Source organism: Semicossyphus pulcher, unplaced genomic scaffold (genome assembly GCF_022749685.1).
Source record: "Semicossyphus pulcher isolate SPU_LCO1_2020_fin unplaced genomic scaffold, fSemPul1.0.p SCAF_10, whole genome shotgun sequence".
NCBI classification, from domain to species: domain Eukaryota; kingdom Metazoa; phylum Chordata; class Actinopteri; order Labriformes; family Labridae; genus Semicossyphus; species Semicossyphus pulcher.
In genome coordinates, this window is record NW_027211604.1 from 10,733,089 (window position 1) to 10,753,167 (window position 20,079).

A 20,079-nucleotide genomic window follows, 5' to 3' on the forward strand; every position below is an offset into this window, starting at 1 on the left:
CACATCCTACTTTTAGCAACATGTTGCCCACATGGTGCTAAAATTATTGTCAACATCACAAAAGCTGAGGACGGCTTGTTTGTTATTACTCCTACAGCCGCACAGTGATGCCCTGATATATGTAACATGTGGAATACTGTGGTCTACGGAAGCCCTAAGCGGACATGCATCCACACAAATTAAATGCCGGTTGGTTTTCTCAAGATCTTGACTTATTTATCTCATTATCTTAGGATAACAAAGTTGGTTTTCCTGTTATAACAGATTCATTTATCTTATTATCTTGAGATCTAGTGATAGCTGGACTAATTTTCCGGCGATGTAGAAAACAAAACAAAAGGTCAGTCACTGATATTACTGTCATGCTGCCATTGCCCACACTAATGAGGTAAGATAAGCCTATTTCTCTGTTTGTCTTGTGCTTTTGCAACTCTCGGGATACAAGTTGTGATCATCGAACGTTTCTGTGGAGCAGCATTGTTATTTTGAGACAAGATTAATAAGTCGAGATTTGAGAAAACAACCAGAAATGACTCGTTATCACAGGATAACAGAGAGAATAAACTGCATGGGTGCATGTCCACTTAGGGCTTCCATAGAGGCCACCAATAATGATTGCATGTATAAGGTGGTAATAAGGTCTTACTTCAGAACAAAATGTATGTCTTTGTTATTTACATGTAGTTCATTTCTTTAGTAATACAGTATCTCTGCTTTAGAGGTAGACCTCAGCAGTTATGCAACGTGTTAATGTAGATGTATAACAGCACTTAACATAACCATGACTGCACATATTCAATTAGTTCCTGTTTCTTCTCTCCAACTGCTTTAACACACAGGATCTGGCCTGCTGAAGTCCAGAGACTGAGTGTCATTCTCTGGCGGCCTCTGCTGCAGGGCTCAAGTATGGACACACATGCATGTCCTTTTAAAACCACACACACAAAGACAAAAATGTACCTTAATGAATGTCCTGCCATCTGCTGGCTATCATGTGTCCATACTATAATGTGACATTTCTCCCAGTGTCAACAAATGTGACGTATATACTTTCCCTGTGTGGCAGGTTGAGTGCTGCTCCACCTCCACTCAATCAATACCACCTGTGCCTGATTGCGCAGCGGTGCCACCTGTTATTAGTCGCGCTTTCGCGACTAAAGGGAATATTATTCCTGGTCCCTGCTCACAGCTGAGTTTTTGGTGTTAAGTTTCTTTTTGTTCATTATTATCGTGTTACTTTGTTTTCTTATAGATTCGTATTTGGTCTCTATCATTTAATTAGTTATTAGGTTTATTTATTTGTCTGTTGGGTGTGTGTGTGGTGTAGTATCATTCTGTTTTAGCTGTACAATCCATCTGCCTGAGTGTCCGTGCGGCGTAGCGTGCGGCAGACTCCCCCCGGTGGTGGTTCCCCTCTCACTTCCCTGAATTTGGTGTGGCACGTGGTGGTTAGTAGTGGGTCTATTTTGTTGGTTGCTTTGCTTTAGTCTGTCCGCCAAGCTAAGCCTTAGCCCTGTTCCTGCCATTTGTTTATGCTTTTGCCACAATTTACAGTGCTTTATTATTTTGACACTCAGGCCATGCATTTGTGACACCTATTCAATTATTTTAATTAATAAAACGTATTGTATGTGGAAGTCCGTCTCTCGTCCTCTTTAAACATATTGGTGTAACGAACCTGTGCTCTTCTAAAGTAAGAGTGGTTATTGTATTTCCTGGGGTGCAATTCCCCAGGTGGCGTTGCCTGGCTATTCTCGACTCTTCTCACTCCCTCCCTTCGGCCACACCTGCAATGAGTTGATTATATTCAAAGCGAGACAGTGAGCTAACAGTTGTAAGTCCTTAAGGAGTAGCTTTTCTCTATTAAAGAATTTCACACTTGTAAAACTGCAACAAAGCACAAATTGTATACTTAATTCATAAATAACAACCACAAACAATAAGGCACAATGTAAGGACCCAAATCTATGTAACTGAAAGTGCTGAGTCACACTGCTAGCTTACGGCTCTGCTAGCTACCAAATGGCTACTTGCAAATTTTTTTAAATTAACACAATTCAAGGAATCATATGCCTTTACCTCTAACATCAAAGTAGTTAAAACATGGTTCTTACGGACAAATAGTGTCCAAGTAAACAACGTCATAAGGTAATGCAGCAGGAGAAGCAGAAGCAGTCTGTCCTTTACCGCAGCCTGTCCTTTACCACACTTAATTAGCTCTGAGGGAAATTCACTCTTTAAATGCTAATGCTAATTTATAACCAGGAGGGGGCAGTATCAAAAAACTTAACAGTTTAAAATATACTTTACAAAGGACTCAACGGGGAAAGAGTTTCATCTTCACTAAGATAAACATTTGTATTCTAATAAAGTTGAGTTCTTGACTTTAACACTGAAAGAAAGACAAACATGAACATATCAGCCACTATCTCGCACTGTGCATGTACCGTAAAAGACTGTCAATGTTTAACAGGCACTCTGAGCACTGAATGTCTTTCTTTGTTCTGGGTCATGTGAGGTCATGAGCCTGTTTCTAACAACTTATGATCCTAAAATTACCAACAGTCATACCCAAAAGTCATTTCTCGGTAACACATTTTCAAAGCTTCCACAGAAGTGAGGATGCAGGATGTCACATGGTTTGGCTTTTGTTAGATCAGACTAAACAAGAAATTCTCCATCTTAAGCAGCTCATTTGTTTTTTCCCTCTGGTTTCAAATGCAGAAGCAGTCATTTAAGCTAGAATTAAACAATAAATCTCACTTAAAACATGGGACATTTGGTCTTGAAATGGTAGCTATGATGTAAAACTGTTAAATTCAGGCCCTTTTTAAATAATTGCTCACGTAAACAAGCAAGTGTTTAATCTAGGAATTCATTTTTGTCATTCTTGATGTCTGATACAGTGAAGCACAATCAATATTCCTGGACAATAGCTGACACTGTGCACTCTTTTTTTCTTCCTGTTATTTGTCGTGTGCCCGAGAATGTACCCTCAGTCCAAATATTCTTTCCTTTAACGGCTAATCCACATCTGCACGTCTGGACCACTTTCAGATCTCACATCTTGACGACGGTAACGTTTAAATTTCACGGCCCTCTGACTTTGAGAGAAAAATGTGAGATATTTATCTTTGGCCAGTCCTGCTGTAATCAAATCCAAACACAGTATCCATATATGTCATGCAAGTGTGTCTCTGGGGCGATGAGTGTTTTTACCAATATAACATGAGAGTAGTGTAATTATGATGCATAACAGCGTGGGACAGATCTCTATTGGGGCACAGGCAGAAAAGTATCAGCCAACAGCAAAATGAAAGGTCTAAATCTCTGCTAATAGACCCAAGAGACTTTAAAGGTCTGTACTTCCCACAAGAGTAAAGCATGGGACACAGTGTAGAACATAGTGAGACAAATAAAAGTGCAGTTTGTGGAAGGTGACACTACAGGGTTTGTCCTCAGGGGGGCACTAGAGGATGAGTTTGTATGGAGTTACAATCGCCGTGTTTCAGTATTCTTATGAAAGATAGTGTGTGTCATTATTTTATTTCTCTTGATGAAACCTTATTTAGACTCCAAAGGTAAATATATATTCATCCCCAAAGGAGCATCAGTGTAGTGTCAGAGAAATCTGCTCACCACATTTGGACATTTCTTGGGTCCAAGTAGATTTTTTTTTTATGTTGGTGATATGAAATGAAAGGTCAAAAGGTCACCACGAGGATTTATGCTCTGGGATCTTTTCATAGGAATTCCAAAAAATGTGGGCAGTAGATGATTTGTCTCTGAAACAACATCAGCTACTTTTAATACAATGTCCAAATATGAGTGTTCAGTATTAAGACAAAATAATGATAAAAATTAACCTTATCAACAAATTGTGAAAAACCGGTTATGTGCCAGCAGATAAATTATAAGAACTGGCAACACTTTATATTAAAGTTCACATATTCACTATTAATTAGTTGCTTATTAGCATGCATATTAATAGATATTGATTCTTAATTAGTCATTATAAAGCACTTAACACCTTTTTCTGCACGACCATATTCTACAACTACAAGGCCATTAACTAAGGGTTTTCCCTCAATAACCCCCTAATTACTGCTTATTAATAGCAAGTAAGGAAGTTGTTGTACATTAATTACCATCTTAACATGCTTTGCTCAGAAAGGGCCCTATAAGGTGGTAGTAACACAAGAATAGTCATTCTCCATTAAAACACTTGATAAATATCGTCTATTCTTGTGTAACAAAACACACAATTACAAGTGTTAATAGAGTCCAAATAACTCTAAATTAAGTCTTTCTACATTAGAATATGTTACCCATTCCAAAGTGAGATCTTGCTCATAACTAATTCACTAGTAGTTTGACACTTACTCACCCACACAGGTTCCCTATTCTAAAGTTGCCTCCCCCTCAAACTTAAATTTTTTTGTTATAGCACACGACTACTGTAACCAACAGACGTGATTGGTTACACCTTGAAAAATCATAGAGGTCTATTGAGATACACAGGTTCCGATCCCATTCAGTGGAAGAAGCACAAAGAAAATATCTATTAAAATATTTGTTCAAGGTTCTTCGAAGAAGAACAAATATTCCGCCTAAACTTGCTGTATACTTTACTGCTGTATATATATACCATATATCTATGTATTTATGTAGGAGATATTTCTACTTGTGCTGACTTTGTTCTTCTTCCTTACTTGCTGTTAATAAGCATTAATTAGGAGGTTATTAATACCCTTAGTTAATGGCCTAGTAGTTGTAGAATATGTTCATGCAGAATAAGTTGTTAATAAGTGTTTTATAATGACTAATTAAGGGTCAATATGCTAATAATATGCATGCTAATAAGCAACTTATTAATAGTGAATATGTGTACCTTAATATAAAGTGTTACCAAAGAATCTATGAAGACCTTTTAATTGAAACACAATTAATAATTCTTGATTTAATTTTGGATTAAAAGTCGATTCCAAATTAAAGAGCTGCTGGATCCCCCGTTCCTGTAATCTACATGTAAAGTACCCCTGGGCAAGATACTGAACTCCTAGCTGCTCCCGAGGCCTTCATCAGGATATAAATGTGACTCTATAAAATGATGATGGGCCTTGAAGATTAGAAAGGCGCAATATAAATGCGGTCCACCCACCATTTAACTAGAAGGAATCTTCTGAGAACATACATGTATCCTCTCACATGAAGCAGACTTTTTTTTTTTTTACTTTAGTGACCCCTGACCCTCTCGCTATAGTGCCTCCATCAGACCTACAAATACAGTCATTTATCAAGATCAGTTTTTACTGTGAACGTGACATCTTTAGGCCTTAAAGTGCTGCTTCTTTTTTCGATATTATTCTCTGTGTGACTTGATATTCATTTTCTCATGAACTTGTGACCACATCTGCAGCCCTGCATTGGTCCTCTCTAAAATCACTGCTAATCCAAATGATTTACTTTCAGATCAGGATTTTCTTCAGTTTCTTCTGCAGCCTGTCGTCTTAGCTCCTGTATGGATTTACTTATTCCTGTTGGCTCCCTAAAACATTCTTCATCAGCTTCCTCTTTTGCCCTCAGTTTTAAACCTGGAATTATCCAGACAAGAAGCGTCTGTGTGGGAGCAGTCACAGTGCTCCTTCAAAATAAAGCTCGGACCACTGAGAGGCTGCCAGATTGTCTTATTAGCACAGTTCACTTACAGCACACGGCTTAGTGGTTGTGTTTGTTCAATTTAACTGACCTCTGGCTAACTTTGACATGTTTCTTTTTTATTAGTGTGGAAAAACAAATCAACACAATTTAACAAACAATTTAATTAAACAATTTAACACAGATGGATGTCATAAAACCTCCAGCGCTTACATTGAGACAAATGTCACGTTTAATGGGAGTTTTCAGTCGTTATTTTGGACTAACAGACTCTGAATGGGACAAGTTTTTGCTTGTTGCACCTCTGAGTAGCTGAGTGGTGTTCTGTTTCAGTCTCCTCTCTCCTCCCAGCCTCTTTAATCCTCATATCAGCCTTTGCATAACACCTCCTGCTGCAGAGAGGAGCTCGTCAGACCAGTTTTACTCACTGTCTGTGTGCACGTGAACGCATCCTGGGAGCCCTCGCAGACAGGAGATCAAAACCAAGAAACAGGGTTTGGTTCTGACAGACGGCTGTATATATAACTGAACATGTGGGATTGATATGAGCAGGAGCCAAAGAGGACATTGAATGCATCGCCTTATCACAAGTGAGTGTTGCTTTTACCTTCTTTTACTTAAAGCTCACACTTAGTTTTTTTCAACATAACATTTATAGCCTTTTATTTGATGAATTAATATCAATAGCTTTTCAAAATAAGATGAAACTGATAAGATAGATTTTATTCAAACTAACTTGTTACAACAGCTTAAATAGTCAGAGAAAACAAGGGTTATAAAGTGATAAATACAAAATGCAAACACCAATACTAAGATAGTAATAACAACCATTATAATGTTACTATTACTAATAATACTGATAAACTATATACACTATATTATCTTGTATTTATAAGACATATTCAGTTTCATTCTTGGGAATCTTTAAACAGGTTTTGTCCTGCTAAAAAAACATGTGCTGGCTTGTGTTCTATAAATCAGGTCATTGAATGCATCACGCAGAGGTTTTCTCAGGTAGAAGTCTTTAACATGTGAATATTGAATCAGGGCAGCCTCCCAAAGGGAAATCTGCCATCTTATCTGATCGTATGTACATGGTCTTACTGTAAACAGCACTGAAACCACCATTGTGTACGGCGGAAATGTCTGCAATGTGAACTGAGCTCACCTTAACATATGCTAGAAAGATTAAAAGAACTATTACAGTAAATTAACTTGCTCCTTCTAAGAAACAAACAGATGTTACAGATGTTTATATAGTTGTGGTCCTCTAAAGAAGATGAAATAACCAACCAAAAATAACCTGCTGAGCACAGGAGCCAGGAACTCTCAGACAGATAACACACAAACACACACACACATGCGACCTTGTTTACTCCCAAGCCCCGGTCTCATAATGATTCATATTCCCAGAATGTGTTAGCTGTACATATTTCACTCCTTCTTGCGAACTTCAAATTCAAGAGTTAAACAATAGGTGGAGGTAATAAAATCCAGAACAAACGCAGGCCGGGCGTGGCACCTGCAGTGCACAAGCATAAGTAGGCTGCTTGTGTGTGTGTGTGTGTGTGTGGGAGGGGCGAGACAGACAGGTAACACACCTGAAACTTCCTTATTGTGGCGCAGGAAGGAGTGAGTGTCTGTCTGAGAGGTACGCTGTTTCTTCTTCTTTGCATTTCTTTCTCTTTTTAGTGTTTAAATGTAGTTGTTTTTCAAATGACTAAGCTACTTTTGAGCTGCTTTGTTTCCTCGCATATTATTTCTATCTGCCTGCCAGATCTGGTAAACAAGCTCCTCTCTCTCTCAACACTATACGTGTATCTGTAACTTAAGTTTACTTTCACTTGTTTACCACTACATTTTTACTAGATACTTGTGTTTTTTTTGGGCTTCTTGTGAGTGTAACCAACTTCCTCTCAAGTTAAGGCGTGTTGCTTCCAGTAAATTAAATTTGACTTGCTCTAGCCTTATTCTGGGCAAGAATCAAATATCAAGATTCATCCACAATAGTTATTTTGGCTCATTTTGTCCAAACGCGGTGCTGAGAGGTCGGAGGGCACCAAAGGATCGAGGGTTAGAATATCCTCATTCCCCCAGAGGATACAGCTGCATCACTTATTGAGCCATAAATACGTAATAACTTTATTAGAGGGAAAATCTGACCTTGAAAAATTAATTTATAGCAAATGTTAGCTGTTGAAAATTCCTTAAGAAATGTAACCTTCCAAATGTGGACTTAATATTAATCAAATAATACAGTATTCACAGCCTAATATTAGTCCAAATGAATATTTAAGCCTTTATAATGCTGTAAATGTTATCTTACCATAGAAGCATAGTCTAGAGGGACTCTGAGTCACAGACCAGTCATCTATGATCTGGGAATACTCGATTAACAGCATGTAGGCTTCCTCCAAAGAACCGCTCAGGGTCTGAGGTCAGAGGGAGATCCTGCCCACATAAAGCTCTAAGCACTATTTAAAGTCAGAAATCCTCTGCTGTCTGTCATCACTCTGCAGCTGTGAGAGTTCAGCGTCCGCACCATGTTCTCCTCCACCGTCCCGTACAAAAACCAGCACTACTCGGAGCTGAGGAGTGACTGTATCAGAGACAAGAAGCTGTTTGAGGACCCAGAGTTCCCGGCCACAAACGCATCGTTGTACTTCAGCAAACCGATCACTGGATATGTGGAGTGGAAACGGCCCGGGGTGAGTGGCACAGAGTCCAGCAGGGAAAGCAATTAGTGCTGCATGTGGACTTAGTTACATTTTACTGTGTAGAGCCACTTTAGTTTGTTTAAATAACTGCTTGATACATTCGTTCAAGAGTAGAAGACTGAATTGTAGTTGAAGCAAAATACTGTAAAGATCTATTTTAAATTCTTATGAAAAATGACACAAAGATAAAGGGAAGAAAAAAATGACTTACTATGGTGCAGATTTACTTAAAGACAAACTCAACTTTGATTGAGTTTTCTTAAATCATTTCTGTTGCAGGAGATAAGCAATGACCCCCATCTGTTTGTGGAGGGCATCAGCGCCCACGATCTGAACCAGGGACGTGTGGGAAACTGCTGGTTTGTTGCGGCCTGCTCCTGTCTGGCTCTGAAGCCAAACCTGTGGAAGAAGGTGAGCTGAAAGAGTGGGCCAAAAGGGGCTGACATATTTGATGGTCGTTAATAAAATAGCATTAAAATACATGTAATGTAGCTCTGACGAGTACAGAGGGTTAATACATGTAACCAGCTAAGGACAGAGTTGTAGTCAGGCAAAGAGGAATTTTCACCTGAGGGGTTCACTCATGATTAACAAGAGGACCAAATTCCTGTGGCAAAGTGACTTCAAAATGTGTTACTTCTGTAGTCAGATTGTCTTAGTATTTTCTACGCTACATTGTTGTGCTATTTCCATAAATGTACCATACTTTTTAGCCACAGCTCAAGGTGCTGTGAAAACTGAAATTAAAACAAGCAATTCAGGAAACTCTATCTCATTTCACAGAAGCTTAGGTTTCTAAATAGACCACATCAACTAATATTTTGTTGCAGGCTCATATGAATACTTAAAACAACCCCAAACACTGTAAAAGAGGAAACATTGACAATAATGGAAGAGGAATTAAAAATGTCAGCCACAAACCTCATGTTCAGCTTTGTGAGAAAATCTCAGTGCGTTTCCGTGTTCAGAGAAGGGGCTATAAAAGTGAGCCAGCGTAAGCGTTTGGAAGCAGTCCACTGTCACATATTTGGTCTTATCTTTTAAGAAGTTCCCTCTAAAAGTTCACAAAGTGCCTCATTAACACAGAAAAAAGTAGTGATAAAATATGATGAGCCTGGATAACATCAGGATTGCATCGACATTATTTACAGTACATTGGTTCCTACTACAAAACTCACTACTTCAACATAATAACTTATTACAGTCACACTGATATCTGCTGTTTGTGTGTGTTTCCAGGTCATTCCTGACCATAAGGATCAGGAGTGGGATCCCAAACACCCGGAGAGCTATGCTGGGATCTTCCACTTCCAGTTCTGGGTTTTTGGGGAGTGGATCGACGTGGTGGTGGACGACCGGCTGCCTACAATCAACGGAGAACTGATATACTGTCACTCGAAGGACAACAACGAGTACTGGAGCGCTCTGCTGGAGAAGGCCTACGCCAAGTATGTTAACAGGAACATAAATATAGTGCAAAAACCTTTATTTGCAATAAGCTAATAATGACAAAATACAGAAATAGCTAGTTAGCTATCTTGCGCATAAACTTTTAAGACTCTTTCCAACATGCACGCAATAGGCATGCTATAATATGGTCTAGCCTCGGTTCTCAGGTATACTATCCTTTCAGCACGGCATTGAATTTAGTGAATTTATCGAATTTATTTAAAAGTATTCACCTTAACAATTTATGATGTTGTTTATGGTATCATTGTATTTCTTAATCTTGTAACATCGGCTTTTATCTGAAGACGATCTTCATTTGAATAACTGTATGTCATTTATAGTCTTTTATTTGATGAATTAACATCAATAGCTTTTCAAAATAAGATGAGACAGATAAGATAGATTTTATTCAAACTAACTTGTTACAGCAGCTTAAAAAGTCAGAGAAAACAAGGGTTATAAAGTGATAAATACAAAATGCAAACACCAATATTAAGATAGTAATAACAACCACTATAATATTACTATTGCTAATAATACTGATAAACTATATACACTATATTATCTTGTATTTATAAGACATGTACACATTCTTTCTTGGGAATCTTTAAACAGGTTTTGTCCTGCTAAAAAACATGTGCTGACTTGTGTTCTATAAATCAGGTCATTGAAAGCATCACGCTGAGGTTTCTCAGGTAGAAGTCTTTAACGTGTGAATATTGAATCAGGGCAGCCTCTCAAAGGGAAATCTGCCATCTTATCTGATCATATGTAAATGGTCTAACCGTAAACAACGGAAATGTCTGCAATGTGAACTGAGCTCACCTTAATATATGCCAGGAAGATTAGAAGAAAGGTAACATTTTACTGTGTAGGGCCACTTTAGTTTGCTTGATACATTTGTTTGAGAGTAGAAGAGTGATTTGTAGTTGAAGTAAAACAATGTAAATATCTATTTTAAATTCTTATGAAAAATGACAAGAACTGAGATAAAGGGAAGAAACGGACAACTTTTCAGAGCTTTCGGGTGTAGCTAACGGTTAGCGATGAAGGGCTTTCGGCCAAGACATTATTTTTCGTGTGCTGCATTGTTTAGAGTCCGACTCGCAACTTGAGTGCGACAATGGAGTTGGATTTGAAATGTGTCGTCTAAGAACGGACTGCTAGCTGAACTTGCATGCAGATGTTTGTTTATAGAGATAAATAAGAAGCTAAATCGTTTTCAGATCACTGCCGGTGGGAGCTGCACGGACTGTTTTTACTGTATGCGACCAAAGCCTCCTTATATGTGATTGGTCAAGACTTCTTGGACTACACACGCACTAAAAACAGAAACCAGAATATAATACAATACCAAAATCTGGTCCTTCAGGTTTTACATTTTTATGAATCCTTAACCATTAAAGACAGGGACAGCCACCACCTTTTCTGTGTTATCATGATTAGTTCAGGAGATATGATGCACAGTTCATAATTTGGTTATTGCAGAAAGTATTCATCAAAGCCGCAACAAGGCGTTTGTGTGTTTACTCCATTTCTAAAAATATTCCGGGCTTCGCTTTCCCAGTGTAGCAAGTTTCGAACGTATGACCGGAAATGTGGCACATAACCACTGGACTGATTCATCTTCCTCTCTGACTGTGCATCTTCTAACTACGCCGTCTGTGTGCAGGCTTGCTGGCTGCTACCAGTCCCTGGAGGGGGGAAACACCGGAGATGCTGTTGTGGATTTCAGTGGAGCCGTGACTGAGTCCATCAGCCTGGAGAAGGATGCTTATTATAAGGAGCAGGAAAAACAAGACCATCTGTTTGAGGATCTACTAAAGGTCTACGAACGCGGAGGAATCATCAGCTGCTCCATTAAGGTCTGTGCTGCTCATAAGTGATTGTCTCTTTGTCCCTTTGTACTTCAGAGATGCTGGACATAACAGAATAACTTCTTCATGGTTTCTTCAGGCACAGCCTCATGAAATCGAATCAAGAATGGCCAACGGGCTGGTGAAAGGCCACGCGTACTCGGTGACCGCAGTGAAGAAGGTGCGTCTGGGTCACGGGCTGATCGCATACTTCAAGAACGAGACGATTCCTCTGATCCGCATGAGGAACCCCTGGGGCAAGACGGAGTGGAAAGGAGCCTGGAGCGATAGGTGAGAAGAGGTCAAAGGTCAAATCTTTTAAAGGTGAAGGTAAAGGTTTAAAGGTGATACTTCATGCATATTCTTTCAAAATAAAATACTCACTGTCTGTACATTTAGGATCAACTATAAAACGTTCATAGTTTGCAATAGGTTGCAATGGAATCCATTAAAGTAAAGGATACTGTATAGTGAGGTTATCGTCAGTGCTTATTACACAGCTTTTTACTTATGAAATCAATTATTTGACACTATTTATTGATTTGGAAATCATTTTATCAATTCAAAAATTATTATCTTTCCATTTCCCGTAAAAAAAATAGTCTGTTTCACTCACAGTGAGAGCTGCATCCATGGCAACAGTTAACTCTGTAGCCTTCTTAAAATGAGCAAACCGTGCTGTTATTACTCGCGTTAAAAGAAGTTTAATGTTTACTTCATGTTCACCTTCTTTAATTTTCATTTTCGTGTTTAGTTCATGTACCATCTTCAGTTTTGTAGATCTCTCTGTCTTAGCCTTCAGTTTTTGTGCCTTTATGTCTTTCTCTCAGCTGTTTTGTCTCTTTTCTTTTTCCCCTCTGTAAACAGTTTGATGTCAAATTAACCGGACTTCTTTCGGTGAATTGATATGATTACAATTAGTCCTCCGGATTGTGTGATTAGAGCCGCATCCCTAGCAGGGATGTTCTTCATAGCAACGGTCTGTTATTGAGAAATAGCAGACCTTGGTATGCCGTAACCATCAACCAGTCAGAATCAAGTATTTAGGGGCGCTGGTTTAGCTCAGTTGGTAGAGCAGGTGTCCCATATACGGAGGCTACAGTCCTCGATGCACTGATTGCAGGTTCGCCTCCCAGTCTGCCGATCATTTAGTGCATGTCTTCCCCCACTCTCTACTCCCCACATTACCTGTCTCACCTCAGCTGTCCTATCAAATACAGGCAAAAGCCCAAATATATAATCTTTAAAAAAAAGAATGAAGTATTTAACACAGCCGTGTAATAAGGCAAAATAACAACTTTTCAAACAAATAGCGTTATACACTTCCACCTACTGTCAGTCTGTATACCAAACTACTTTAATGGGTGCAAACCAGCATTCTTCTATTCACAAGCTCACAGGGTCCTGCATAATAGTAGAGATGGAGGTAATTTGTCATCTTTCTGGAGGAAAAATGACTACAAAAAGTTTCTTAAAAGTTTAAGCCCGTTTTGAAATCTAATGTAACTGCTGTAAATCTATTCTGACGATGAGCAAAATATTACACTTATCTAGGCTCTTTTTATTTAGTTAAAATGTGGAATTTGTTTCATTGTAACTTAAAAGGCGTTATTTGCATCTAATAGCTTTTCATATATGCATTAAATCTTCATTTGCTTTGCTTGCTGTGTGTCAGCTCTGAAGAATGGTCAAAGGTGGGTGACATGGAGAGAGGAAACCTCGGCATCACAGTCGAGGATGACGGAGAGTTCTGGTGAGAGACTAAGCTCCTCTACTTACAACAATTACAACACTATCTCCTCTATCAGAGTGTAAAAGTGCTGTTTCTCTTCACACCCGCCCGCAGGATGGCCTTCACAGACTGGTGCAAGTTCTTCACAGACACAGATGTTTGCCGTCTCATCAACACTTCGCTGATCAGCATCCATAAGACGTGGCACGAGGTCGTCCACTTTGGGAGCTGGACCAAAAACGCTGAGCCTCTGCTGAACCGCTGCGGAGGCTGTGCCAACCACAAGCCGACATTCCTGCAGAACCCACAGGTACTACAGCCTGAATGGACCCTCCTTCGACCCCCTAAATGTAAACACATACTCACTGTTTTCTTCTTCTCTTACAGTTCCTGTTTGATGTGACAAAGGAGGAGGATGAGGTTCTCATCTCCCTGCAGCAGAGAGACTTGAAGATCCACAGAATAGTCGGTCAAGGAGAAAATCTGAGCATCGGCTTCTGTGTCTTCAGGGTAAGACACAATGAAAGACGTCACCTCCTCTATCGAGCTAATCTACTGATTTACAACTGTGTGTTGCTCCAAACAGACTCATAAACCAGACCAGGGGTGAAAGACTTGTATTTTAAGTGTTTGTGAACCACTGCTGAAAGATTGTGGTGAGACTTCCAAGAGGAAATGGTTTTCGTCTGGGACTTAGTGGTCGGTCAAAGGTCAGTTTATTTTGAGGGAGAACAGGGTCAGTTCATCATATCCTGGCTCTCACTTTGGTCAAAGATTTTGGCTTCGTTTGACTCCTCATTTGTCGGGTGACTGGTTGTTGGGTGTTTGTGATGACAGGCCGATACGACTTGATAAGTTTATCAGAACCCAAACAGACCGTTTCAACAGAAGGCTAAATCATTAGTGATTGAACAAAAAAATAAAGCTCATACTTTAGTTGATTGTTTCAAGATGAAAACTGAGCAGAGTCCAACACGTTTAAACTTCCAGTAAGAGTCGGTTTCCTGTGTTCTGGTACAGATTTTCTGCAGCCGCTATAGAAATCTCACGGATTCTGGGCGAATTTGGTGGTTCCTGGATTTTGAACATGTTGTGCCATTACATTCCTTCCGAGTTACAACACACTGTTGAACCACAGTCTCTTTAAAATGCCTGTAGAGTTTCACATCAGAGATAATTACACCCTGCAATGCAAACCTTATTAAAGGAAATCAAAACGATGTGTTTTAGTCGAGTTCCTCGCTGATTGTTGAACTGTAAAGTCCTTTAAGCTGCTGTAAAACTCGACAAACCAGATCTTATCCGCTTCACTGGGAGTCGATTGTCACGTTATAAAGAGGCCTTGTAGCCTCTGTGGCAAAAGTGACATCACATTTCCCGTCAGAGGGCTGGCTAAGTTCAAACGCACACTACACGCTCTTATCATGCCGACACGAGTGCTGCCAAAGAGGTAATAAACGCTGCTGCCGTGAGGAGCACGGGATTAAAAAAAGCAGCTGTGAGCCTGAACCTGGATTTAACCCTCGTCATGTATGGTCATCATCCTGCTCGTCCATGTGACGGACTGCAGACACTGTGTCACCATTCTGTTTCTTTTTTATGTTGTTGCGCTCTAAGTTTTTCTGTCTGAGAAGCGGCTCAGAAGTAGAACGTGGAAATTCAGCCAAACAGTAAAGATAGTTTGCTCAAATTGCTGAATACGATCCCTTAAATCAACCAAAATACATTTAGAATATGTAGGCCTGAAGGTGGACATCTGAGGGCATCCCAGACACCCAGTGAAAACCTGGAGTTTTAGGAAATACAGTATGATGGCTTTCTTATTAAACTAGTAAAAAGTTTATTATGGTGCAAATTTTAGTGGTGTTTGTTTGTGACTGAGACACTGCTCATCTCACCTGTGCAAGACTAATAATAGTAATAAAAAGCCCCCTAAGTTAAGTTATATTCACTTCTCTGCCACCGGGAGGCAGAAGAATCTGTGGAAGAAGAAATTCTTAATCCTCTAGATACTGTTTCCATCCATCCTGTTCAGGGTCGCAGGAGGCTGGAGCCGATCCCAGCTGTCTTTTGGGGCGAGAGGCGGGGTACACCCTGGACTGATCCCCAGTCAATCACAGGGCTGACACACAGACACAGACAACCTTTCGTGCTCAAGTTCACACCTACGGGCAATTTAGGGTCACCAGTGAACCTAACGAGCATGACAGAGTAACCACGCATGCACGGGGAGAACATGCAAGCTCCACACAGAGAGGCCCCCCTTTGTCCGAACCGGGATTCGAAGTAGGAACCTTCTAGCTGTGAGGCGACAGCGCTAACCGCTGCGTGGTGGTGCAGCCCTAGATACTGTTTCAAACCTGAAAATGTAGTTTGAAATCTGCATATAACATCTGTATTTTATGTATAATAAGCAAATGCATTTTTTATTATGCACACATTACGATGACCTACATTTGGGGAGTGTTTATTTCAGACACCACGAGGCCTATAAAAGTGGCCTTTGTGTTAAATCATGAGATAAATCATCCTGGTTTGAGTCTTTATTTCGTGGTTATTCATCTTTCTGTTTAGATCTTACAGTATCAGACAGCTGCAGCTCATCTGCTGTGTCCTGATTTCTCACCACTGAATCCACCAACGTCTGTATCAACAAAGAGTGTTAAGAAACCTGGATGAAGGGTTTACTTGCTACAGTATCCTGGTTTATAATGGAGTGATGCTGGGATGACTTGTGCAAACACATTACCAGGATACTGCAAAACCCAATCCTGAACCTAATTTAAAGCCACTTACATTACATTACATAGATTTGTTCAGTGGTTATTAAATAAATACAGAGTAAAGTCTAAACGTTTTCCTTTTTCCAGGTGGAACTGAACAGGAAGTACCGCATGCACGACATCCTGACCCAGCAGAACGTGGCGACGTCCACTTACATCAACGCTCGCACAGTGTTCATGAGGTGCATGCTCCCGCAGGGCCGCTACGTCATCATCCCCACCACCTTCGCGCCTCAGACGCTGGGGGACTACATGATCCGAGTTTTCACCGACGTGGACTCAGGCTGCAGGTATGAAGGAAGGTGTGGTGTCAAACAGATGACAGTGTGCAGCAGACAGAGTGGCTGTGTTTCAGGTCCCAGACAGAAATTCACAAATGTTACAGTTACGAGGTCTTAAGAGACGCTGCAGTGAGAACACAGCTGTCTTTGACTGTTTGTTTCTAAAGGATGGACGATGTCCAAAGAAAGCACTCGAATGAGTCTTAAATTATGTTCATATTAAATTATAAAGTAACAATTCTCTCACTCTGCTTTTCTTGGACAAATAAATGTTTTGTGTCTGACTTTCTTTTTGGCTGACCGTAACATAGAACCAAATCATGTCTGCTCGCATAAAGGTCATCCAGGCCGGCTGGTCCATCAAGTGCTGTCTCTGTAAAGCTGAGACATGATGTCACTTCCTTAGGTTCCACTTAGCTGATAGGAAAATCTCTCCTCTGCTCTCATAGGGAGCTGACGGAGGATAAGCCGAGGGTGAGATGTTGGAGTTCATTCCTCGGATATCCACAAGTTGTGTCTCACATCTACGTCCACGGAGCCGAGGGGCTGCAGAACCAGGAGAGCCCGGGAGGTGAGAGGACGTGACACAACCCAGACAGCACACCAAATCTATTTTCAGAGTGATCAATCTGCAGTGCATACGACGTGTTTCCTGAGATCTTTACATGTTTTCATGCAGGCGCAGACCCGTATGTGATCATATCCTGTGAGGGCCGCTCCGTACAGTCCACCATCAAGAAGGACACCTTGGAGCCGGAGTTTGCAACCAGCGCTGTTTTCTACAGGAAGAAGCCCAGAAAGCCCATAACTGTGGAGGTAAGACGGCCTCTTGCTGACTGTTTTTAACCTGATACTCTGGTAGTTTAAAGTCCTGGGTAAACCATGCAGTGTTTTAAGGTGTGCAAAAACAGCCTCACTTTAACCTCAAAGACATTAGAGGGCGTAAGAGGAAGGATGTATGTCACACCCTAGTTAGTAACATAATTCAGAGATACTTTTTATATCTCCTAAGTAACTAGTTAATCTAACCTGACATTATTACATCAAATAAATTAGCCTCTGTGCTTTGACACATGTACCTCAAACTGCCGTGTCTTCCTCAGTTGTGGAACAGCAACGCAGTGAAGGATGAGTTCATGGGTCAGGTGGTGTTGGCGGGGTCGGTGAAGGACACCATCAACCCCCAGATGCTCCAGCTGAGGAAGAGAGGACGGCAGATGGCCGACGAGATGCCCGGGAACATCAGCCTGAGGATCGTCACCGCGACTCAGCTGACCGCCGTGTGACCTCATCAGTGACCTCATCAGGGTGGGAGGAGTCTTTTCAGAGCTGAACTATGAATGTGGTGGACAACAAACCTGACATCATCCAAGGACCAAAACCAGCTGGATGTTCATACTTTTTTACACTATTATTGCACATTGGTGAATTTCTTTGCATTATTTGTTGAGAGGGGAGCAGGGCACAAACGGACAGACTGAACGTCAGTTCTTTTTTAATCCTTTGAATCATTCGTATCACTTTTTTAATCATGTTTTGTATAACTTATAAAGTATTTTATGTCGACGTTTTACAAGTTGCTCATAAAGGTATCATTCCTTTTTAAAGATGCTACACTTGATACTGTGAGAGATATGGCAGAAATGTGTCATTCGAGTCTTAACATACACATCATTTTGTTTAGTCAGAGAGAGTTAGCGCTTCACATCATCACGTTTTATTCTCATGATTTTTAAAGAAATGCACAAAGAATAAAAAGACATTCAACCCATGAACGGCATCACCACACCTCCGGTTTTCTTCCTCTTTTTATTTCAGTCCAGTTCCCAAACTGCAATATTTTGTTTTTTTACACTCAAGACACAGCCATGCACAATTCAAAGTTCAAAAAGTCTATTGCTTCAACCACAATTAAAAATAGTTTATCCAAAACCTCATTTCCCCGCCGCTCGTTTGTCCTTTTTCAAAGATGGGGAAAGGCCTGCTGAGGTATGCCCGATGGATCAGCAGTTTTTTTTACAAAGCTAGACAATAATAAGAGTAATAATAATAATAATAATGATGATAATAATTTAAAAAGCAACATTTTTTGTCTTTGTTCCATTCTCTTGATACACATTAATAGAGGAATTTCACACCACGTGTACAGGTTTACACATTCAGAAGAGAGGAATGTACAGGAGCAACCACAGAAACAGGGGCACAGCAGCGGTGTGTCTCTTGTCCCGAAATTCACCTTTGTGCTCATAGTTCAGACCTGTACATGGGGCCAAAACGTCCTGGAGCTTCCTGACAGGCCACGCGCACCTACCTACACGCACACGTTCACACGCACACACACACACACACACATGTACTAACACTCAGAGTGCTGCATTCATCGGCTCTCTGTCCACATGAAGGAGTGTCCGAGAAAAGAGATCCAGGAGTGCGGAGACGGCGTGTGTGTGTTCTCTTTTTATCCAGGGTGCAAAACATTTATCGATACATACCATAAAGCAACCTGAATATTGTCATTTTAAGTTACATAATTCTGAAAAAAGGGTGTTTTCCCGTCATATTTACATACATACATACATATCCTAACAATCTTAACCTACTCTGAAGATGAGATACAGTGTATAGTTTGTTTTACATGCATGAATTCTGCTGCATCCTCTCGCTAACATCGCTCCTTCATCGTCTGTACATCTGCTGTACACGTGGAGGTACAGCAGGACTAAAGCAGCTACCCTGCACCTCAGAGTCAAGGTGGACAACACGAGTGAGGCATCTTCTAGTGCAGGTTGAGGTAGCCCCCTAACACACAAACGCACACGCACGCACACACAGAGGGATGCTACACGGGAAATGCCTGACGAAGCTACCAAATACAGACACAAAGAAGAGAACCTCTGTACAGAGCTGAAACGCTAACCAGGTATGAAAGGAATGCTAGCAAACAATATGAGCCTCTCCTACAGTTTTAGATCATCAGGTACAATCATAAAATGGCACTCAGTACTCGCTCGGATAACATTCCCCCTCTTGAATCTGCCACACGTTGAAGAATTCACTACAAAACGTAGAGATCACATGAAAAAGAGTCACGTAAGACACCAGAAAGAGACGGAAGGACACTGAAGCATGAGTGAGCAGCGTGGAGGAGAAGACAGGGAGGACGGACCACCACCTCATCAGACATTAAGGTGTTGTGTAGTCAGGTTATTGTGGGTCAATCCAAGCAGGTTACAGTCATGTGAGGCTTCAATACAAGATGATTCCAAAGTATCAATTTAGCATTTGATGCGTTTCAATTTGTCAAGGGGGGATGTTTTCTGTTTAAGGTGAAAGGTCACAGTGATGCACGGGGCCTCGTGACAATATGTGGCACCAGATCTCAAACCCACTGCAGGTAAAAAACAACAACTTGACCTTCTGTTCTCAACCTTTGGAAGAAAAAAGTTAATTTAAAGGTCTGAAATATTGATCCGCTGTGTGCCAGCACCTTAAAGAGGACAATCCATCAGCAGGAACAGATCATAAAATGGAACACTTCCAATTATGTAAAGTCGTACTCTGCGTTCGGATGTAATAAAAAGAAACATAACTTAGCTGTTAAAT

At 40.5% G+C, this 20,079-nt stretch overlaps 1 protein-coding gene across 2 annotated transcripts; it reads left to right on the forward strand.

Annotated features, from left to right (window-relative positions):
• The first annotated feature begins 6,087 nt into the window (after positions 1-6,087).
• LOC138600263 (calpain-5-like) lies at positions 6,088-18,264 on the forward strand. Of its 2 annotated transcripts, none has more exons than XM_069671702.1 (13): positions 6,088-6,248; positions 8,178-8,366; positions 8,655-8,786; positions 9,615-9,823; positions 11,497-11,689; positions 11,781-11,971; positions 13,356-13,433; positions 13,527-13,722; positions 13,800-13,922; positions 16,283-16,485; positions 16,926-17,047; positions 17,156-17,292; positions 17,580-18,264. In XM_069671702.1, the coding sequence occupies exons 2-13, from the start codon at positions 8,202-8,204 to the stop codon at positions 17,760-17,762; spliced, it is 1,932 nt and encodes a 643-aa protein (XP_069527803.1). In that variant the 5' UTR covers positions 6,088-6,248; positions 8,178-8,201; the 3' UTR covers positions 17,763-18,264. The 2 variants fall into 2 exon arrangements, with proteins under 2 accessions (XP_069527803.1, XP_069527804.1); XM_069671703.1 differs by lacking the exon at positions 6,088-6,248 and adding an exon at positions 7,266-7,309.
• The last annotated feature ends 1,815 nt before the right edge of the window (positions 18,265-20,079 follow it).